Genomic DNA, 24,659 nt, shown 5'->3' on the forward strand with positions numbered 1-24,659 from the left:
CATTTGGATTTCTGGCAGGAAGATCAAGAAGCCACATGCTTAGTCTTCACTCGTGGCAGGTGAGTTCTCCTTAGGGATCCAGGGACAACTTCTTTCTGTCCTAGATATTTTATAATCTACTTCAGGGCAAATGGCCACTGGATTTTGGCTGTGAGCACAATCTGCTCTGCTAAAAATACTCTACTAGTTGCAACACCTTCTGTTATTCAGGCAGTCGGAAATCACAGATTTACAGTATGGTACATAGTAACTTGAAGGAGAAAAGATAAGAATTAGGCTTGTCAAAAAGTTGCTGTTTTGGAGCAGACTGTAAGAGGAGTATACTGCACAGAATGGCCAGTTTGATGTGATGCTACTCTTCCATCCTATCCTCTGCTTTTATTATGTTTTGAAAACCTTGACATACTAGTAACTTCTCCATGTAGGTAGACATTTGCAGGGGTGAATGCATTCAACATCACCAAAGTGCAGTTTCTTTTGCTTTTTAGGAATTAACCATCAGCATGAGAAATGTGGGTTGAAGCATATGGAGTTCAGTTGTCACTGTCCTTAGTTTATATTACTTTTTTAATTGACTGAAGAGGGCTATTGTTGCTTTGTAAAATTAATAGGAATCTAATCTTCCAGTCTCATTTATGGATTTGTTTTTTGTACTTGGACAGAAACCGAATAGTCATATTTTGGGAATGCCATACTAGTGGATTCCTGCACTAGGTAAGGGGCATCAATTTAGAATTTATTTTTAGAAGATCCTCCAGAAACATTCTTTACATAGGGGACTTTTTTATTAATTTGAAACTTCCTGTAATGTACAAAATGATCTTAAATAAAGAACCAAAGGAAAGAGGAAATGCCGGCTTTGCAGAGTATACCAATTGATTAATGGCCATTCTAGAAGTTCCCTTAAAAAGGGAATATTTGAATTTTACTTCAGTGACTCCCTTCTTTTTCATTGGAAAAATAGAAAAAAGAAGGCAGAGCCTACATTATTTATTTATTAAATGTATACTGTATGTTGCCCAGCTCAGTGTCAAATGACTCTTACCATAAGAATTGTACATAAATGAAAATCACTTGTGTTTGGTTATAGGTGAAGTTTCTAAACAAACTTTAAATTGGCTTTTGTGGAAAATAGTTGAGTTTGTTCTTTTCAAAATGAAAAGGTCCGGAAAGTTTATCCTCTGTCCTGAAATAGTTTTATGCATTTTAGGCTTGTAATTTTTATGAGCCTTCCCAGTCTGTCTCCCATCTATCTCCATCAAGGATGATTAGTAGCCCTGCTCCTGGAAATGATGGAAGTTGCATTATAATGCATCTGGCTATCATCAGCTTGGAGAAAAAGTATATATCTGTGCAGTGGTGGGATTCAAATAAATAAACAACCGGTTCTTTGTGTGGATGCTGCTTCCAGAAGTCCATTCTGGGCCTGGGCAACAAAAAATTAGCTACCAGTACTGACTTCTGGTTTTTTTTGTGTGTTTTTTTTTTGCCGTAGCACAGCAGCTAAGGGATTTGGGGGCTCCGTGCCCTTCAGCTGATTTTCTTCCTGTTAAAAAAGGTAAAGGTTCCCCCGCACATGCATGCTAGTTGTTTCCAACTCTAGGGGCCAGTGCTCATCTCCGTTTCAAAGCCGAAGAGCCAGCGCTTGTCCGAGGACATCTCTGTGGTCATGTGGCCGGCATGACTAGACGCCAAAGGCGCACCGTAGTGGTCCCTAGTTTTCTACTTGCATTTTTACATGCTTTTGAACTGCTAGGTTGGCAGAAGCTGGGACGAGTAACAGGCGCTCACTCTGTTATGCGGCACTCGGGATTTGACCCGCCAAACTGCCGACCTTCTGATCGACAAGCTCAGTATCCTAACCCACTGAGCCACTGCATCCCTATTTTCTTCCTGTTAGGGGACCCTAAATGGGCCAGAAGTTGCCAGAAGAGGTGGCAAAGAAGAAAGGAAGTCCCATGGACCACGGAGAGACAGCAGTCGACCCAATCGGTCTAGGAGAAGCCTTCTAGAAACCAACAGGAGAAAGGCTATCCTAACTTCAGAGTCTAGCCCAAACTTCAAGCAACCGAAGTCAAAAAGTACTACTTTAAGCTCATTATAAACAGTGCATTTGAATCTGGGTAAGAACATCAATTTTCTCTATCCTACTTATTAACTTTCCTGAAGAAGAAGAAAAATTCCCAAGAAGCAAAAAACCTCCAAAAGTGAAGGAGGGGGATCTTTGCCCCACCCTTTTACTAACAGAAGCAGCAAATTAAACCTTTTATGGAGGACCAAACACATAGAAATGAAATGAAATTAATATAAAACCTAAATTTGGATAAGTTTGAAATTGCTGAATGGTTAAGATTCTCATTTTAAAGACAACTATTAATTTTCAAAATTTAAAAATAAACTGGTGCTGACATCTAGTGGTGGATGAAGACTATGACAGCTATGGCTCTCATACAGGACTTGGCAAAATCTGGAAAAAACTATTCTGTGCTTATGACCTTCAAAACTCTAACAATAGAGAACAGCTGTGACAAAAAATAAAACAATCTGGGCTGCAGACAAAGAATTATAAACTTCAGGGGAAAAAACTTTTTTGAACTCTTTGGATTACAAATGTCAACAGTGACTCCAAAGCTATTTGCAGAGAAAAGAAAACCTGGATTCTTGGCTATCATGGAAAATCAGAGACTTGCAGAAAGAACTAATCAAGAAAAAACCAAATACCTTTCAAGAGGAGATATATGATATGCTGCAACTAATTCAAACAACAATGATTTCAAACTACAAAACATTCAAAATACCTTTGAAAATATAAATCAATTCATCTCCAATTTAACTTTACAACAAAAAAATTCCCAGAAAACAATAGAGAAAGAGTAGATAAAACAGATAACTGAACACAAATTTGAGGATAGAGACTTAAAGATGGAATCTAACAAAACAAAGAAGTATGATTTAACCCAAGTGGGGAAAAAAATCACAAGAAATATTGGATTTGGAAAAGACAACTTATACTTTAACACCACAAAACAAATTTGAGGACAAGAAAAAAGATTGGATAAAATGGACTGCAGAGATGTCAGGAACATGGAGAGACAAGAAATGATAAGAGAAACAGAGAGAGAAAGAAAGAAAATGATTTTCAACAAACATGAAAGGGCAAATGCCTCTTACAAAGATATTGTACTTGACTTACCTTTTATATCTACAGTAACATCTACAAGAATATGGAAAGATTCTTTGATTCAGCAGAAAATATTGATTAAGAAAGATACTGGGCAAAAAAAAGGCTAAAGTGAAAATTTAAAAAATAGACAATGGGTGGGACCTTTCAGAGAGAATATTTTAAAAAGAAACACTTGTTGGAATATGATTAAAGAAATAGAAAGATTTTGGATATGAGTTTTATTTTAAGAGGGATGAGCCCATCAAGTAAGATAGTACTCTCTTTTTCTTCTTTCTTCTCATTTTATTTCTTGATATGACTAATATAAAAGAGTTGGAATGGCTTATATAAAGGAAATCTTTTAGATATTTAAATGTGATTGACATTAAGAAAACTACAATGGATAAAAAAATGTCTTGAATAAGAGTTAAAAGACTAGATGACTAGATTTATTAAATGGAATATTTAAAGATTAAACATATTTTTCATTATGGTAAAAAAGAACAGAAAAATTTTGGAAATAAATGTATTAGCTTAGGAGGAACATGTATTTTAAGTAGCACGCTGTATTTTTATTTTTATTTTTTTATTCTTCTTTTTCCTTTTTTTAGTCTTATTTATTCCTTAAGAAAGAAAATTATTGGGATTGCTTATATGAGAAAAATAGACTTAAATATTTAAATGTAATTAACTTTGAGAAAATCTTAACCAGTAAGAATGTCTTGAACATTGTGGGAGAAACAAATGTAAATAAGAATTGTAAACAGGATCTATGATGAGACTAGATAGAAAAGAAATATTACGGTATATTGATGTGATTATTATCTGTAGAAATATTAGAAATTTTTTAATACATAATTGTTATCTACCAAAACAAGAATTGTATTAACTTAAGGTTGGCAAAAGAGAACATTATGGGGAAAAGAGGAAATCAAGTAAAGCTATTATGTAGATTATAGATCATAGAAACTTATTGTTACTGAATGTTTTTTAAATGTAAACCCAGACAACGCACTGTTTACCAAATATTAAGGTGACTATGTTAAAAATCAATAAAATATATTATAAAAAAAATAGCTACCGGTTTTGCCGAACTGGTGCAAACCAGCTGAATCCCACCACTGTATCTGTGACTTTTAAGCTTTATTGACTATAGGTTTTCATTATAATTTGCTTTTTTGGCAGCTCCAGGAATACACCTGCTGTTTTATCAGCCCAAACTGGAATTTGGCCAGGTGAAGAGAGAACTGATCTGCATATTTCCAATTTTAGATTTAAAATTCAATCTCAGAGGAGAACAGATAACCAGAAATGGGTTTTGAGGAACAAGACTGTTACTAGTTATACAGAGACACATGGTTGCAACAGGAATTTCAGTTGATACAAGTCTAAACTAAATCTACTAGATAGAAACAAACTGAACAATTGGCCTATGATACCACAGAATCACAACTTCCTTCCCCTGTCCTTACCACTTTCTACAGGGACGATCGAGAGCATCCTGTCATACAGCATCAGAGTCTGGTTTGGAGCATCCCCGCTTCAGACATGAAAGGGGTGCAGAGACTGGTGAGGATGGCCAAAAAGATAATTGGCAGTTCCCTCCCTCCCATCCAGGAGATAGCACAGAAGCGTTGCTTGAACAGGGTCCATAAGATTATCTGGGACACTACACATCCTCTTCATGACCTGTTTTCCTTGTTACCTTCTCGGAGGAGGCTTCATGGCATCCGTAGCAGAACATCCAGATTCAGCCATAGTTTCATTCCATACAGCATTAACCTTGTGAACTCTCAAGCTTCTTCCTTCTGTTATATATTCAAGATGAACAGTATTTAATATTTATTTGTTACGTATATGAAGTGGTGTGGGTCTGTACTTGTGTTGTATATAGTATGTTTGGGTGTGTGTCATGTATATGTTTCACTTTGAGAGTGGGCTACTAAATTTCATTTTTGATGTGTGCCGTTGTGCCTACAGTAAAAAAAATGACAAAAAAGTTTATCTTATCTTAAAAGGTGTTGCTTTTCAGTAGCACTGCTGGCCTCCTGAAAGTCTCCCAATTGAAATCAGACTGACCTTCTTGCTGATTGCATTCAATTTATGTGGGTATGTGTAGTTTAATGAAGAGAAGGACGAGGGGTGACATGATAGCAGTGTTCCAATATCTCAGGGGCTGCCACAAAGAAGAGGGAGCCAAGCTATTCTCCAAAGCACCTGAAAGCAGGACAAGAAGCAACAGATGGAAACTAGTCAAAGAGAGAAGCAACCTAGAACTAAGGAGAAACTTCTTGACAGTTAGAACAACTAACCAGTGGAACAACCTGCCTCCAGAAGTGGTGAATGCTCCAACACTGGAAATTTTTAAGAAGAGACTGGCCAGCCATTTGTCTGAAATGGTATAGGGTTTCCTGCCTGAGCAGGGGGTTGGACTAGATGACCTCCAAGGTCCCTTCCAACTTATTATTATTATTATTATTATTATTATTATTATTATTATTATTATTATTATTATTATTATTGTTGTTGTTGTTGTTGTTGTTGTTGTTGTTGTTGTTGTTGTTGTTGTTGTTATTAATAGGTTTTATTAATTTTTTTAAAAAATACAATCTTTAAAGCTTGGTAAACAACATGTTGTCTGGGTTCACATATTTAGCATTAATTTCTTCAATATAAATCTGTCCAGTACTGCACAATCCAGTATTTTTTCCTTGATCTTCCTTTCTTCCCCATATTTTTTTCCCTTTTTCCCCTCATTAAACAATTACAATTCTTAATACTATTGATGTATACAAAATTGGATATAGACATCTTCATCATATTTTATTACTATTGTAGAAGTAACAATAATATCAATTCATAAGTCAATATCTTGTTTTTCATGCTCTGTTTGATTTCCCATCAATATTTAAAATATTTTTGTCAGTTATGATTTTCTCCATATTAATTACATTTATATAGCTAAAAAAATTTATTCATACCAATCCTCTTATTTTCAAATTTCCCATATCAAAAAAAGAAAAAAAAGCTATTTTAATTCTAAATCATATCTTACATTATAAAAATCTAGTTATATCTAAGGGTCATCTGTTCTTTTAATCATATTCAAACAAGTATATTAAACAGATAGTGCCCCCTCTGATAGATCAAATCCTTTACCAAGCAGCTTTCCAGGCCAGAGCAATTACATCACCCAAGAATTTCCTTTCTATTTTTGTGCAAGCTGCTTGGCATGAGGAAGAAAATTTAGGTAGAGTATTTGGGGGGGGGAGTCCACCCATCCATATTCCCTAGACATTTCCCCTGTCTGCTCTATGTTCCTTTTTCTAGAATCTTCTTCCTTGTCATCAAGTAAATTTTGGAGAAAGGAGTAGAGGGTCTTTTGTATTTTCATTGTTATAGGTAGGTCTTGAAGTATTTTATTTGTGTATGGCAATCCATATTTCCCTTCTATCTCCTCCATCTTTAGTTCTATTTCTTCTGTTTCACCCTCTGATTTATTTGTTCATAGTTTGTAGTCGTTGTCTGGGAGCTTTCCAGTTGTAGCTTCAATTTGGAGATTTGGTTCTTTATATCTAGGTTATTTTTAGTTTCATTATAGTTTCTTTTTATGTCCTCTTTGTGTGCAACGATTGTTTGATGAATTTGCTGTAGCATAAGAGTATTTCCTTCTGAAAGGTTTTTTCTTAAGGCATCATTCCTAGAAATCCTCTAGTATCACCAGTCTCAGTAAGAATGGAACAAAATTTCCTCTAGTCTGGTCTTTATATATAGCCTTTATAATCCAGTCCTAATATTTTATAGTAATCCTTTGTCTCAAATATCCTGAAAATTATTACTCAGGCAAGGTTGTAATCCACAATGTTCCAAGTGTTCAAAATGTTCAACCTCCCTGCAGCCAGACATATTCAAAAGTCAGTTTTTTCTTTCTCTCCACTAGTGCTTGAGATTAAAAGTCCAAGCTCAGTAGGTATTTGTAGTCCAAGAAGTCAGGATGATAGATATGCCAAAATATTTTCTTTTATTGCCAGCTGTTCTCCCTTAAGCTGAAATTCACTGAGCAGCTAAGGAGCTAGTTATAGTGCTGTACTCAAATCAACCATTATATGTCATTCAAAGTCCATTTTCCACTCTTAAAGGGTTGATTTCTTATATTTCACCTGAATAATTTTTTTTCCAAAGAGAAAATCTTAACAATTTATCTCCATTCTCAGATTTATCAAAACTGAAGCTTTGTATTACTTTCACTTCAGTATTGTGTATTTCTGTTCCCCCTAAAAAATTTTAATCGCTGCTTCCATTCACATCTGGAGGTTTTAAGCTTCTTGGGAGCCTTTCCCAGGAAATTCAGTTGTAAAATAGTAAAGAAAGGGTCAATATTCTCACCCAGTCGAAACATGCTTTTGTTCTTCGGTTGTCAGCAGCTAATGGCCGGCTGCAGAGGTGTAGCCGGTCTTTTCCCTGCCAATTTAGAGGGCTTTCCTTGGATTGAACAGAGAGACTGCCATCTCTCCATGATCAACAAGGCATCCCTCCTTCTTCATCACCTCTTCGGGGTGACTTTAGGCCCTTTTCAGGGCCCCCAGCAGGGTGAAATCAGGTGTGGAAAGCAGAGCTCTGCCTTTCTGTGTCCCATCTCGCCACAACGCAAAACCAGAAGTCCATGTCAGAGTTTGTTTCATAAAGTATTTTACCTTAGATCTGACCATCCATTTAATTGAGGAGGTTAGTTTTTATGATTTTTGCTTAAAAGTTTTCAATTTATACTGTGGATATTTTTATGATGTTTTATATTGTGTAAACAGCTAAGAGTCATTTTATTTATAGTAACAGGATAAAAACACAATAAATAGCAAAGTGCAGTGGGGGATATAGTAATAATGGGTGTGTTACTAGTCCACTCTGCAAATGGACTTTTGTGTTCTATTATTATATTCCTGAATATGGTAGGCATATTGACCAGACAGGGCAGAGCTTGAAATATGGCTTTTGCTGATTAGTGCAACAGTGTAGTCTATTGGAACTAAGATGCATATTATATTTACACACACACACACACACACACACACACACACTAGAGTTATTTGAAGTGGTGCAGATTTTAAAGTATATAACTAAACAAGCTGAATGCTCTTCCTTTCACCCAAATTGTATAACTGATATTCATGAATATCACAGATTGCCAAAGAAGCTTTTCAACATGATATAAGGGAATTCTTGTGTATGTTTGGGCTCTCTTAAAAATAAAATCATGCTTATCTTTGAGATGTTTCTGTAGAAATGAAGGCAGCATCAGAAAAAAAATACAGCATTTATAAACTGAGCCAATCTGACCAAACCTTCTGTGTTTTCTGCTGCATCTGTGAAAGTACAGCATTAAAACATTTAGTGAAAGAGACTCCAGTTGTATTTTCACGTTTCACTTCCACCTCTATCAATTCATTATTCTATTTTGTGAGTATACAACTAAAATTAACCAACTGAGGAAAATGACCTCATTGTCAAGGAGATTTAAACTAGAAAGTTTTTTTTCCCCTCTGTGATATTTTTTTGCCAAATATGAAGGAAGTATTGGAATTACCTGTGCAGCACTCCCATCTGCAACTCAAGCAGACAGCTGAGTTCCTAGAGGGCTGCTGTCAGATGAGTTGAAATGAACAGAGGGAAACAAAATGCTCTCTTGAATATGGAAAAGTATTGTGAAATGTGAACAAACATGCAGAGAATGCCATAAAGAGTTATTAGCTGGTAGTCCCCAAACAGGCAGAGGATGTGTTTGACAGCTCAGTGACCCCAATTCCCAGATAATCTGTAGGGGAAAAATGGATCCTCAATACTGTAATGTATCAATAATACATGCATCAATTTATTTGTTGCTTCTTGCAAGATAGGGTGCTATTTGCCAGAAATGGAGGTTAGCTGTGTTTTCCACTAGCACTGAGTTTGAGCTTTAAGTCCACTTTTTGAAAATCATTCATATATGAGTTATACTGAACAAATTCAGATGTAGTTAATCAGGTAATACAAAGCAGACAATTTTAGATGTAGCTATGCAGAAACGAAGGACTGAAAACACTGCTGTTTTGTCCATGCAACAGGGTTAAGTCTCCATAATTTCCAAATTCAGAAAAAAATCGAACCAATGATTAATTATCCTGGGAGCTTTACTGAGCTTCAACATTAATGTCAGGCAGTTTATGGGAGACAGCTTAATTATGGGCAACTAGTAAGAAAAACTCTGTAATGGACTTATTGTACTAAAACAAAGAGTGAGGGGAATTGATAGAGTAGTATGTATTTCAGCATGATATAATATCTGCACCAAAAGAGAGATTAGAAATAGAATTATAAATGATTTCCCAGATGAAACCTTTGGGGCTTAAGAGAATTGTTTCTGTTTGGTTTACAGACAAATTAAGCTTTCTCATTTTGGGTTTGGCATTGAGTATTTACTAGTGCCGTCCTATGTTTCTGTAGTAGCATTGGACTCTTCCTATGAGTTGGCATCACAGTATATTTTACACATACAAATTAAAAAGACTATATGATTTTACAAGGTGATGGGTGATATAGCTTAGCTTCTATGCAGCACTAATTCTCAAAGAACATAGTGTTTTCTTGTTCATTCATGTATTCTGTTCTCTTTTTAGATGAAACAACATTTGAAGCAGGAGTCAAAGTCCAGATCCACAGTCAGTCGGAGCCGCCATTTGTTCAAGAACTTGGGTTTGGTGTAGCACCTGGTTTCCAAACTTTCGTAGCCATGCAAGAACAAAGGGTAAGTTATTTTCCTCAGGCAGGTTAGGTACCTGTCTTGTTTTACTTCTAAGGCAGAAAGAGAAGATAAGCTTCCTTGGTTGAATGCTTTGATGACAACCTTAACAAAAGCAGACTGATCTTGAGATTGGGTCTTATCTGTTGACTTTTGGGTTAAGAATTATGATGAAGGAAAAAAACATAGCTACTGAAAAACTGGATTTATAATAGTTTAATTTATACTTGCAAGAATCCTGAGAATTGCGTTTTAAAAAGAATTCCCAGAATTCTATGGCCTAATTCATTCTGAATCACTCATAGAAAGAACTGTGTGGGGGATTTCCAGGAAAGAAGTTTCCGCATGTGAGGTTTAAACTACATGTCAGTCTGCCTTGTGCAGTTTATAAGAATGTGAAATTACCATTGAAGAAATATCACAAAAGAAACAATATTCTGAATTATGTCCAATATATAGTCTGGCATCATTGCACAACTTAAAGCTTTTTCAAATGTAAGCACACACGTAGTCTTACTTGAGATCAAGGAGAAGCCAAGGTTTTGCCAGCTCATTGATTGATTTGATTCTTTCAGCAGAGCTTGTCCTTATTTTTTTATTTGCTTATAAATAAATGCACAGCAACACCATTTACATGCCTTTGTCCATGTAGTCATAGTTCTAAATCACATATAAGAAAAGTAAGTATTCACACATAAATGTGGTTTTGTCAGCAGTTGTTGGAACAAGCAGTTCCAACAGTTTTTCCAGCAGTTGTTGGAACAAGGGAGTGGCAAATGTCTATAATGCCTTCTCAAAACTTTTTTTTTTTGGGGGGGGAATTGGTACATGTTTAGTCCACACTATAGTATTATGAAAATAATTACTGAAGCAGCAGAACCTTTCCTTCCTTTGCAGTAATTATGCTGCCAAAGGCAGTATGTTGAGAAAGATGAAATATTCCCTGAAAAACCATTTCTGCCAATTTGGCCATAAAAATTAAAGAAGTTTCAATTAAGCAAAAACGTTGAAGATGTGGTGATACTGAGTAGGAAGGCTGAAGTGGGCCTTTGTGATTCATTTTGTGAAATGTTCAGGCAATATGGAAAGAGAGAAAGACCATCAAAATATGAAGAAAAATATCTGAGGTTGATTTTATTAAAAAGAGGATGGGGATTCCCATTATACATTCTGTGACTTGGGAACCATATGTGGCATATGGGTTATAATAATGGAAAATAGGCTGTTGGTGAATTGAGAGGCAACAGCTGACATGGGGCACAGAGAGTATTAGGCAGAAGTCAGCTGGCAAGAGAGACAGAGGCAATAGTAGAAGGATTGTTGTGTAATGGATGTGGGAAGACTGTCAGATGTCTGTCCCAAAACTTTACTCTAAATAGTAAAGCAGTAGAGACTTTTCATCTAAAGGAGGAGGAAGCAGCCTGGTGTTTTTACAACCTTTTTGGTCATCAATTCCCAGCACTCCCAAGTCAGCCTGGCCAACAGGAGAAGATTGTGAGAATGGCAAGCCTAGAAGAGAAGCTGGTTGTCTTCTCTGGTCTGTGCCAACCAATATTCTCAGTCTGTTGCTGCTTTCTATAAGCATTGCACTACAGTTCACATTATCCCAGCAGAAATAACAGTTTGCTATGGAATATATGAGTGAAGTAAGTCTTTGATCATCATGTGAGAAGTCGGCAATATAAGGTGGTGGGAATGAGACATAACTTTTGGGACCAGGATTGCCATCACTAAGCAATGCAGTCAAAAAGTGACATTGTCCCAACACATTCAGAGCTCTTTCTTACCCAACACAGTTGATTCCATCACAATATTTACAGAAAAAAACTCTCATTATTTATTGTATTGAAGTAATTCATGTACAGCCTCTTATAAATGATGTTCTAAGTCCTGTGGGATAGCTAAACATTACATAGAAATACACATCTGGTTAAATTCAGATCTCTTGGTTATGCACTGAATCCATCCTTTTTCTTTTTTTTTTGGGCAGTCATTTCCAACCTATTATTTTCCAAATAATTATATGCAAGTTCCTCCCCATAACGTTGAAGGAGTATATGACCCTTGACTTTTGCTGAATACTGAACTAAAAACAAGATATAATTGTTCTTTAATGAGACATCACATCAGATTACACAAGTAGAATTGCTTCTCCATTTCAGCCTGCCCATGACTCCCTTTTGTCCATCTGCTCTCATTGTCTGTTAAGTTTAGCACTCGCATCTGAGTTCTCTCTTCATTTTCTTTCCTTCTTTTTTTGCAAAAACCATCAAATAGCAACTGATACATTTCTTAATTTATTCCCTTCATTTTTCCTTTAAGATTATTTAATGTTGCTTGTTAACCAAATTGATTTTGTTCAACAAATGGAAATGACCAGTTTATGCTGATGGTAGAATCAAAGTTCTTCCATTTGGAAACCATGCATTTGAATACTTCCTCTTGTCTCAGAATATCTCTGCATTGATACATAATATATAAAGATAATGTCCAGATTAATTCTTAATATGATTTTTCTACATGGCAAAGAAAATTTTACTTTTTAATTATTATAATTATTCAGTTGGATAGCTTAAGAATTCTGAGAGTTGAAATCCACACATCTTAAATTTGCCAAGTTTGAAAAACACTGATACAAATTAATCCTGATAAATGTGGGATTACAAAGATGCCTATCTATTTTCCTTTGACCAGAGTCTAGCAGATTTTTGGATTACAAATTCCATTATCAAATTGGAATCCCCAAAATTCTTTCTTTCTCTTTCCAATTAAGGGATAGAAACTTTTAAAGTTTCATTTACTTGATTGCTGCAAAATAATTGAAGTAAAAATGTATTGTTGGTAACCACTGTAATCCTTTTGATTTTGGGGGGGGGGGGAGAGACTGAAGTAGTTTAAAAGGGGGGAGAGACCACAAATATATTACCAGGTGTCATCTATGCTCATCATATCAAAACAGTTTGGATGTTCTAAGATACCAAGCAAATTGGTATATCTTGCTGTTGTTGTATCTTGCAAATAAGCCTCGCTTGGCACCAGTGACAATGTATAACTTCTTAGAAGAAAAAGAAGATTGAAGAAACAGAACTGTCTGGCCCTGATCCCTTTTACTTGGGCCAAGCAAGTGGCCATCAAGGAAATTAAGCTTCTAATCTTTCTCAACTGTGCTTGTTTAAGAGCGGTTAATGAGATACACTTCAAACATAACCTGATTGTATGAATCAGAACATGAAAGGTATTCAGTCCATTGATCAGTGAACAATGGTGAAAACAAAAGCACAATTTGTGCACTGAGCACGGTTAACCAGCAGCAAGGAAAAAAAATAATCTGCCTTGGAGACTACAGGAGTTGAACTATGAACTTTCAATAAATCTACACAGTTCTGAAGAAAGAAAAACATATACTTAAATTGGTCAGATCCAAATAAATAATATTGTAATGTATTGGGATTTGTACTTGAACTGACTCACATGTCTGTTTGAATGCTGCTTAAGGTTGCTCAATGGTCTGTCTGTGTAATGGTCACTGACTAAGCCAGACTTGTTGTCTCCAAGAAGATCATTGGATGATTTGGGGCAGGAATGGGTTCCTTTAAACCTATTGGCCACTGCCTAGTGGCCAACCATATAAGTAGCTACACAGCAGCCTCTGTTTCAGTTCTGTTCCTGTTTACCAAAATAAAGCATGTTCCTGTTTGCAACCTTCCGTCTTGCTTATTGCCTGCTAAGAACCTGCTACACAACACTGGCAATGAGGATGGGATGCTGCTTCTTTGCAAGAGCCTGAAGTCACTAGGGGGTGAGGCCAGCACAGAGCCTGGCAGGGACCGCATTCCCCCTCCTCAGTCTGCCTAGTAAATCACACTAGAGACCACCCATCCTGAAGACCAGTCTATGAAGGGCCTATGAAGAAGCAAGCAGCACAAGGCAATGTGAGACACAAGCTGCAAAGACCTCACCATGTTGAAGGTCGGAAAGCTCGTAGAATTCGATGTCACTCACCCAGAGAGATGGTCATCCTACATTTCAAGAGTGGAGAACTACCTCCAAGCAAACCAAGTCGCCAAAGATGGCCTGAAGGCTGCAACACTTCTTTGTGTCTGTAGGCCTGCAACGTTTGACATCGTGGAGAACTTAGTCACACCAGCACAGCTGGAGTCCGTTACTTATGTGGACCTGAAGAAACGGCCTGGTGACCATTTCCAACTGAAGCTGTCGGTCTTAGTGTGGAGGCATGCTTTTGAACAGCGAGTACAACAGCTGTTCAAAATTCTGGCCACAGAATTCATTGTGGTGTTGAGACAAGCTTCGTGTCTGTGCCAGTTCATGGACTTGGAAGAAAGGCTTCAAGATTGTCTTGTCTGTGGACTAAGGAGTAGAGAGCTCCAACAAAAACTTTTTGCGAAGGAGACTGTCTCGCTCCAAGAAGCCTTAAAAGAAGTTATGGCAGATGAAGCCGCCGGTGGGGCCATGAAGATGTTGCGGCCTGCCAAAAGCACTCCACACGAAGAAGCCGTCCACAACAAGGATGCCGGGCAACGAGAAGACGTCAACTCTGACCACAAAGTCGTCAAGGTTCAATGGCACAAAGACAAAGAACTGAAGCCTCTTTACAAGGCAGTTCCCTTTCTTCAATGTTTGGGATGTGGCGGCCACCACCAACGAGCGGACTGCCGATTCCGGTCAGTCATGTGTCAGGCCTGTGGAAAATCCAGCCACATCGCAGCCATCTGTACAAGTTGCCAGAAGGACCATCAACTGGACGAGCCATACAGGAGAGTTACCGGGACCCCAGGGCAGCATAGAGTAGGGTTCTGCTCCAGCCACACGAGTGTCTGCTGCATGGGAGCTCGACGTCCCCTTAAACAAAAACTTTGGCTTCAAGTCAAGCTGCAAGGCATTCCTTGCAGGATGGAACTGGACACTGGCTCAGCTGTATCCATTATTTCACTTGAGACTTTCCAGTTCATGTGCAACCACAGTAAGAGGTGGGCCAAGCTTAGGCCATCCGAACAACATTCTAACTGACTTCCAGAATTCCCGAGTGGCTGTCAAGGGTGAGGCCACCTTGGCTGTAAAATTCAAGGAGTTTTTGGGGGCCCTAGACATAATTGTGGTGGAGGGCCAGAGAACGAGCTTAATAGGGCTTGATTGGTTTGATGCATTGGCCATTCAAGTAACTGAGATCCACTGGACACAAGCAGCGAACTTGGCGTTGTCAAACCTTGTCCGGAGAGCAGGGAAAATCAAGCAACCGGGACGAATGCTGAGTTCTTCAGGAAACGGTTTATTAAGCAAAAGCAAACAAACTCCACAAAAGAACAAAGCCAGCGTTGGCTGCTACCTGCCGCCAACGCTATTTTATACATGCTGCATGTACACGCCCACGGCCCACCCGGCCGCACCCATAACAGCCCAATCCATATTTAACGCCCGCCCCTCCCAGACGCCTCCCAGATACCTCCCAGACACCTCCTTTTGTGACGCGTCCCGGCACCCTCCACCCCCAGGTGAGTCCCCTCGTGTATGCTCGCTCCGTCGCCACCAGACGCCACCCCCACACCCGTCCCCCAGAACCAGCACCTTCAACGCTGCCTCGTCCGGCTGCTCACCCCCCCCCCCGTTCGCAGGGCCGGTGAGGCCTCGGCTTCGTTTCCCTGTTTCGCCAGCTCCCCAGGCCCCGGCCGGTGTGTCTTGCCTGTCAGCATTCCGAGGCCTAAGGCTACAGCTGGTTTAGTCTTATGGCCCTGCAAGGCCACCGTAGCCGGCAGGACGAGGCCGGGCCCAGGACCCTGCAAGGCTTCCGTAGCCGGCAGGGAAAGGTCGGGCCGCACAGCGCATGTGCGCGCTTCTGAGGCCCCAACATGTGGAGGTGAGCGACCCTCCTCAGGCCGCCGTCGCCAGCGCAGCCGGTGGGATGCTGCCGCGGCCCGGGCCCCGCCGAGGACGTCAGCGCTGGAGGAAACAGGTGCTGGTGGGTCTTTTGCCGGTAAGTGTCGCGCTCGTGGTGCTGGCGGGCATCGGGCCCGCGGAGCACGACATGCCGCCCCTCCTACCAGGGCCCCTCCTGCAGGGGAAAACATAAGAGGTAAGCAACTGTCGACTTTGCCTGCAGTGTCCAACCGCCTCCCCCTTGGTTTGCCAGGGTGCAAGCGGTGGAATGCCCGCACTAACCGAGGGGCATGTACATCAGCTTCCCCTACCCAGGTCGCCTCCTCTATGGAATATCCCTTCCACCTGATTAGGTACTGGACAGCCCCCCTATGGACCCTAGCATCAAGGATCTCCTGAACCTCGTAATGCTCGCCGTGGACGGGCCCAGGCCCTCCCTCCCCTACTGCCATTGAGGCTGTGTTAGTGGGCTTTAGCAGGCTACTGTGGAACACCGGGTGGAGTTTGCCTAGGATTTTTGGCAACTGTAGCCGTACTGTTACGGGATTAATTACCTGTACCACCCGGAATGGCCCGATGTACTTGGGCCCTAGCTTCTTACAAGGGACGTGAGCACGTAAATACTTGGTGGACAGGTAGACCAAGTCCCCCACCTTTGGGACCGCGAATGCTTTACGTTTCTTATCGGCCTGCTCCTTATACATTACCGCGGCCCGCTCCAAAGCTTTCTTCGCCGCACCCCAGGCCTCCTCAATCTGCCTCATCCACTCCTGAGGCTTACAGGGGACCCCGTTCCCTGGGCAGCACTCAGGGATTGGGACAAAATCGTTACCCGTCACTACCTTGAAGGGGGAAAACCCCGTACTGCTATGTACGGCATTGTTATACGCTACTTCCGCAAATGCTAAGAGGTCCACCCAGTTGGTTTGCTGGTATGACACGTAGCAGCGTAGATAATGCTCGACGGCGGCATTGGCGCGTTCCGCTGCGCCGTTGGTGCTAGGGTGGTACGCCGTGCTGAGTCCCTGGGTTGACCCGATGAACCTGACAAATTCCTTCCAGAAACGTGCCGTGAACTGCACACCCCGGTCCGAGATGATACGGCGCGGCACCCCATGTAAACGGTAGATGTGGGTTACGAAGAGCCAAGCCAAGCGACATGCCGAGGGCAATCCTTTGCAGGGAATAAAGTGGGCTTGCTTAGAAAACAAGTCCACTACTGTCCAGATCACGTTATGGCCCTTACTTTCGGGCAATTCGACGATGAAGTCCATGGCAATGTCCTGCCATGGACGGGTAGGGTCGGCCACTCTCTGTAGGAGGCCCAAGGGTTTCCCCACCATGGGTTTAGTGGTGGCGCAAATGTGGCATCGCCGTACGTAGTCCTCTACCGTCTTCGCCATGCGTGGCCACCAAAACTGCCGACGTGCCAAATGCAGGGTTTTTAAATAACCATAGTGACCGGCTTGCTTGGAGTCGTGGCACCGGTATAGCACTCGTTCCCGCAAAGGGGCAGGTATATAGATCCGGGTCCCGTGCCAGGCCAAGCCATCACGCATGGTCACGAGCTCTGGGTGAGTCTGAAGCCAGTCGTCCCCCTGAAGGGCTTTCTGAAGGTCCTCACAGAGCTCGTCCTGTGCTGCTAGGGCGGCATTCCCTTCCCGGTCTGGACCCTCGGCAGACACAAGCGCTTGTACTACGTCCTCCCTCTTTCCTTCAAACTGCGGCATACGCGACAGCGCATCCGCCAGAAAGTTTTTCCCCCCCGGAACATACTTCAATGTAAAACGGAATCGCCGAAAGTAAAGTGCCCACCGTACATGCTTGGGTGAGAGCCGTCAGGGTGTCTGCAAAGCCATCAGATATTTATGATCTGTCCACACCTCAAACGGGTGGACAGCTGCCTCCAAGTGATGTCGCCAAAGTTCCAGTGCCCAGCGTACCGCGAAGGCCTCCTTCTCCCATATCGCCCAGGCGCGCTCTGCGGGTGACAGCTTTTTAGATGCGTAGGCACATGGCTGAAGTGCCCCGTCCTCGTTTCGCTGCAGAAGGACGGCTCCGAGAGCGACGTCGCTCGCGTCTGCCTGGACGACATAGGGTAGGGCAGGGTTTGGGTGTCGTAAGATCGGCTCCTTAGAAAACAGAGCCTTGAGTGCATCAAAGGCCCGTTGGCACTCCGCTGTCCACCCCACCCGTAGTCCAGGGCGTGGTTGCACCGTCAGCTGACGTGTGCGGAGGAGGTCCATGAGTGGGAGGGCTTTAGCCGCAAAACGCGGTATGAATTGGCGATAAAATTCGCAAAGCCGAGGAAACTTTGCAACTGGCGCCATGTCCGCGGAGCCTACCACTGCTGTATGGCCTCTACCTTCTTTGGGTCCATTTCCACCCCCCCAGCGGAGATCCTGTACCCCAAATAATCAAGCTGCGTTCTGTGGAACTCGCACTTGGATAGTTTGACAAAGAGTCGGGCGTCTCGCAACTTGGTCAACACCCGCCTGACCAGGGCGACGTGCTCTTCCAACGTCTCTGTATACACCAGGATGTCGTCTAGATAGACCAAGACCCCACGGTATAAGAATTCATGCAAAACTTGGTTAATCAATTGCATGAAGACAGCAGGGGCACCCTGTAGCCCGAACGGCATTACCCGAAACTGGAAGCTCCCCAGAGGACAGTTGAATGCCGTCTTCCACTCGTCCCCTGCCTTGATGCGGATGCGATAGTAGGCTTCCCTGAGGTCCAGTTTGGTAAAGATCCGGCCCTTAGCCAGATGGGCCAGCAGATCCTTCATTAACGGGAGCGGGTACAGGTGCTCAACGCACACTGCGTTCACACCACGATAGTCCACGCACAGCCTGAGCCCGCCGTCCTTTTTCTCGCGGAACAGCACAGGTGCCGCCATCCTAGACCGTGCTGGCTGGATGAACCCCCGCTCCAGGTTTTTGTCGATGTACCGCCGAAGTTCCTGCATTTCCTTTGGGGACATAGCGTACATCCAGGGCTTTGGCAGCTTGGCACCTGGCTCCAGCTCAATGGCGCAATCCGTGGAGCGATGAGGTGGAAGCGTGTCACACTCTCGTTCATCGAACACGTCCAGGAGGTTGGTGTACTCTCGGGGAACCTGGGCCTCTTGCGCTAACCCACCCGCGCAGGCCCTCTCTCGTACCCCCGTGTGTGCTGGTCGCAGGAATGTGTGCTCCTGCGGAGGCTGTGGGCCCAACCCCAACCGAAGATGGCGGCAACCCCCCTCCCACCAGATCGTGGGGCCCCACCGGTCCAACCATGTGAGCCCCAGAATGACTGCCTCGGTCATAGCAGGCACCACTTATAAAACGCAGAGTCTCCCAGTGATCGCCCATCTCCAACCGGATTGGTTCGGTGACGTGAGTGATGGGTGCCCCCCCCAAGAGAGACCCATCCACTTGTTGAAAGCGAAGGGGGTTGGCCAGCTGCCTCATCGTGAGCCCCAGTGCAGCTACCACTGCCTGACTCATAAGACACCGGGTGCTACCCGAATCAACAAGGGCCTTAAACGCTTTCCTCTGACCCGTACGGGGACTGACTAGCACCACAGGGAACACAAAGGGACAAACCGGAGCACTCACCATTGGGTCATCGTCCAGGTCCCGTTCCTCCGGACTCTCGTACTGAGCGGGTTGTGACTCTGCCGGCGTCTCCACCCGGACGGGAGTGGTTGGTCTGGAGACATCCCCGCCTAATTGGTGAGCAGCTCGTGTCCGCTCCGCGGACCTCCAGGTTCCGGTCCCCCGTGCTGAGGAGACAGAAAGAGCTGGCCGGGCAGGAGGCAGTGGGCAGTCGGCTGCCCGGTGTCCTGGTTGATCACATCTGAAACAACTCAGGGCAGCCCGTACTGGCTGGGAAGGAGGCCGTGTGGAGCCCCCGCAGGCCGCTCCTCCGCTTTTGTCTTGTCAGGTGGCCGTCGGCCCCCAGAGGGAGGTTCGGACCGTCCTTGCACATCCTGCAATCCCACGTCCAGCTCCATGGCTACACGGTACCACTCTTGTAGTCGCGCCGGGACGCCACATACCACACAAGCCCGACGAAGAGCCCCGTCCAGGCCGGCCCTGAAATGGTGGACGAGGAGACGCTCCGGCCATGAGTGCAACTTTCCAGCTACCTTACGGAACTCCCTCACATACTCCACCGCAGGTCTGCCTCGCTGTCGTAAGGAAAGGATGTCAGCTTCGGCTCGCTGCACCCGGGAGATATCCTCGAAACGGGCCCGTAACGACTCCAAGAATAAGCCGACATCCCCGAGTTCCCGTGCATGGTCACTATATAAATCGGCCGCCCAGGCCGCCGCCTCGCCTTGCAGGCACGCTGTTACTGCAACCACCATGGCCCACTGGGACACGTAGGCCTGGGCATACTGGTCCATGTGACCTATCACCTGGCCCAGGAACATTGCCAGGCGATCGGGGTGGCCGTCGTAGGTAACTGACAAAGGCGGCGGTCCCCACACCACTCTGGGTCCCCATGAACCCACCTGCGGCCACAGAGCGGGAGAGGCCCCAGAAGGCCGTGTGGACGGTTGGCCTGGCTGGTCATCCGTTCCTGAGCACCACCCTGCAGCACCTCGGCCAAGGCCTACAGGAGCAAAACCGTCACGAGGCATGCCAGGACCGGGTTGGGGTTGGTAGGATGGTGCGTCCGAAGATGACTGGGTCGGCCCGGCCCGTCCAGCTGGAGCCCCAGCAGGGGACCGTTGGCCCGGCTCCTGGTCGCCAGCCTCCCCAAACCTGGTTCGCAGGATATCCATAGTCCGGTTGCCTGGGGTGGTGGAATAACTCCACTCCTCTCCATCGTCCTCCACAAGGCACCGCTCCCTCCAAACCGACGAGGGTCCCCTCAGCCGGGGTTTGTGGGCCCCCTCAAGACCGCTGTGGCTCAGGGCGGGGCCCAGCCTCCTTCCTCTGCCGAGGCCTTGGCTCTCTGCCTCCCTTGGCTCCATTGCATAGTCCTCGACTAGCGACAGTCGCTGCTTTGGCCGAACCGCTGGAAGCGCAACCTCTCCCACATCCACCGTCCTGGTGGAAGCTGCACCAGCCCCGGGCCCCAGCTCAGGCCCGACCTCCTTCCCAGGACCAACCGCTGGGGCGGCCCCCTGTACACCCTCCGCCATGACAACTCACCCACGTGTTGCTCGGAAGGCAAGATGAAGGGTTGAACGCTGGCTTACTCTCAAACCTAGTCCGGAGAGCAGGGAAAATCAAGCAACCGGGACGAATGCTGAGTTCTTCAGGAAACGGTTTATTAAGCAAAAGCAAACAAACTCCACAAAAGAACAAAGCCAGCGTTGGCTGCTACCTGCCACCAACGCTATTTTATACATGCTGCATGTACACGCCCACGGCCCACCCGACCGCACCCATAACCGCCCAATCCGTATTTAACGCCCGCCCCTCCCAGACGCCTCCCAGATACCTCCCAGACACCTCCTTTCGTGACGCGTCCCGGCACCCTCCACCCCCAGGTGAGTCCCCTCGTGTATGCTCGCTCCGTCGCCACCAGACGCCACCCCCACACCCGTCCCCCAGAACCAGCACCTTCAACGCTGCCTCGTCCGGCTGCTCACCCCCCCCTTGTTCGCAGGGCCGGTGAGGCCTCGGCTTCGTTTCCCCGTTTCGCCAGCTCCCCAGGCCCAGGCCGGTGTGTCTTGCCTGTCAGCATTCCGAAGCCTAAGGCTACAGCTGGTTTAGTCTTATGGCCCTGCAAGGCCACCGTAGCCGGCAGGACGAGGCCGGGCCCAGGACCCTGCAAGGCTTCCGTAGCCGGCAGGGAAAGGTCGGGCCGCACAGTGCATGTGCGCGCTTCTGAGGCCCCAACGTGTGGAGGTGAGCGACCCTCCTCAGGCCGCCGTCGCCAGCGCAGCCAGTGGGATGCTGCTGCGGCCCGGGCCCCGCCGAGGACGTCAGCGCTGGAGGAAACAGGTGCTGGTGGGTCTTTTGCCGGTAAGTGTCGCGCTCGTGGTGCTGGCGGGCGTCGGGCCCGCGGAGCGCGACAGGCGTCAGTATGCAAGGAATTTGCAGGTGTTTTTGATACAGGCTTGGGAGAGTACAAGGGCACTCCGATAGCCTTTAAGCTTGATCCTTCAATAACGCCCATTAGGATTAAGCCCCGTCGAGTGCCATTTGCACAAAATTGATGCAGAGCTGGACAAGCTAGTCAGTCGGGGTTCTACAGCCCGCAGATGGGGGTGAATGGGAAACTCCCATTGTCACATCACATAAGGCCAATGGGAGGATCAGGATTTGTGCTGATTACAAGTGCACCATTAACCAGGCACTGCAGCAGCACGCATACCTGGTGCCAGTCGTTAGCCACATTTTGGCATCGCTGCAAGGGGGTACCGTGTTTGCTAAATTAGGTTTGGCACAGGCCTATGAGCAGTTACTAGTGGATGAGGCCACAGTAACAATTGTGACACATAGGGGGGCTTTTAGAGTCAAACGCTTCCACTTCGGGGTTAGCGTAGCCCCAGGAATCTTCCAGGGAGTTATGGAGCACACGCTTAAGGGTATTCCGGGGATCTATTTTGATGATGTATTTATCACTGGTGAGTCCACTGAGGTGCTTGCAAGGCAGCTTAAAGATATCCTTCAACGGTTCCACACAGCGGGACTTAAGCTGAAGAGCGACAAGTGTAAAATTGGGGTCCCTTCCACTGAATTCCTGGGGTTCTGTATCGATGCTGAAGGCATCCATCCTGCAGAGTCCAAGCTGAAGGCAATTCAGCTGGCACCAAGTCCCAGATCCAAAGGAGAGCTCCAGGCATTCCTGGGTCTCCTGAATTTTTACCATGTGTTCCTTCCTAACAAGGTTAAGCCCTTGCTGATTGGACCCTGTTTGCTTTTAAACTGCCAGAGGCTGCTGGGAAAAGCTACAATACTGTGAGTTAAGGTGGGTGAGGAGCATAACTAAAATCACATAACTAAAAATCAAAACTAGTGGTGGTACATTCAGGGCAAGTGCATCTGAGATTCCTTTCATCTCATCATGTCTGGCTTAGTTCTGTGCAACACTTGTTTTGCAGCTGTCTTTCGCAGCACTCTTTTCAAACTGGGAAAATGTCCTATCTGTACACAAATCACTAGTCTACAAGGACAGATTATTTATCTAGGGTCTGTAATCTGTGCTCTTCAGGCAAAAATTATGTGTTCAGCTCAGTCCTTCTACTCTACTGAGCCTCCGCGCTATCAGTCCCCTCTACCGCAAAGATCCTGCAGGAGAAGGGCAGTGTGGACAACCGTAGGATCTGGCAGGGTGAGAGCTGTGAACCATAAACCCAAAGCTTTCACTGTGTCCCTGCGTAACAGATACAGTGCCCTTGCTGACCTTAATAGGGACATTAAGGAAACAGGTCAAGATAGTTGTGATGATAACTCAAATAAGCAGGGGACCATGGTCCAAGATGAACTTGTTTTTGACAGGGAGAAGTGCAAATCAGGTATTACACATCAGTCATACAAGAAAAGAAAGGTACCCAAAAAGAGAAGCCACTTTCTGGTTGGTAATTCAATTATAAGGGATGTAAATTTAGGAAAGGATACAGAGATTTCAAAAGAGGTCAGGTGTCTTCCAGGTGCTACTGCCATTAGGGACAAGAAGCGTATTTTCAAAATAGTCAACAATGCCAGCAATGACTCTGATGTGGATGCTATTGTACATCTTGGAACAAACGATCTGTCCCAAAAGGATGTACTCTGTGTGTAGAATGTTTTCCAGAGCTTGGGGCAGGAACTCAGCAGAATAGGCTGTAGGCTCACTTTTTCAGAGGTCTTACCAGTGTATAAGGAGCAAAATGGAAAAGGCCAGCATATAGCAGAATTTAATATGTGGCTAAAGGAGTGGTAGGGACGTGGTGGCTCAGTAGGTTAGGACGCTGAGCTTGTCGATCAGAAGGTCGGCAGTTTGGCGGGTCGAATCCTGAGTGCCGCATAGCAGAGTGAGTACCTGTTACTCGTCCCAGCTTCTGCCAACCTAGCAGTTTGAAAGCACATAAAAATGCAAGTAGAAAAATAGGGACCACTACGGTGGGAAGGTAACAGCATTCCGTGCACCTTTGGCATCTAGTCATGCCGGTCACATGACCACGGAGACGTCCTCGGACAAGCGCTGGCTCCTCGGCTTTGAAATGGAGATGAGCACTGGCCCCTAGAGTTGGAAACAACTAGCACACATGTGCAGGGGAACCTTTAACTTTTTAAAGGAGTGGTGTAAAGGAGAGGCTTTGGTTATATTAGTCACGATGTCTGTAGCTAGTCCAATGAAAAAATGTACAAAAGAGATGGTCTGCATCCATCCAAGAAAGGGACTGAGTTACTTGGCAATAAATTCACAACTTTTCTGGAGGAACATTTAAACTAAACAATGGGGACAGTAAGTTAATTGATACAGAACATCACTGTCCCTGGCAATCTAAGAAAATAGGGGAAGTCAGGCACCACACAAGTTATGTAGCAAGTAAACACAGGGTCAGTCATAAAGGACTCAAAAGTCTATACACTAATGCGCAGAGTATGAACAGTAAGCAGGGTGAACTAAAAATTCAGGTAAATGAGGGCGGATATGATATTGTTGCCATTACAGGAACATGGTGGGACGAAACCCACAAATGGAACACACAGCTAGAGGAATTTAAATTATTTAAAAGAAACAGACTAAACAAAAGAGGAGGTAGAGTTGCTCTCTATATAAGAAATAACTTTATCTCTACAGAAATAGAGCACAACAATGATGAAAACTGTAAACCTGAATGCATTGGGGTCAATATAAAAGGTGAAAAAATTGACATTGCCATAGGTGTATATT

General features: G+C 44.5%; 1 protein-coding gene across 1 annotated transcript in view; it reads left to right on the forward strand.

The window, feature by feature from the left end:
* LOC310648451 (acid-sensing ion channel 2) overlaps window positions 1-24,659 on the forward strand; it is a gene marked incomplete at both ends in the record, with an annotated part of 625,124 nt that overhangs the window by 573,394 nt on the left and 27,071 nt on the right. Inside the window, one exon of the mRNA XM_083376288.1 lies at window positions 9,814-9,941. Within this exon, the coding sequence (XP_083232414.1) occupies window positions 9,814-9,941 (128 nt within the window). The remainder of the gene's footprint in view (window positions 1-9,813; window positions 9,942-24,659) is intronic.

Source organism: Vipera ursinii (assembly GCF_947247035.1).
Source record: "Vipera ursinii genome assembly, chromosome: Z".
Classification (NCBI taxonomy): Eukaryota; Metazoa; Chordata; class Lepidosauria; order Squamata; family Viperidae; genus Vipera; species Vipera ursinii.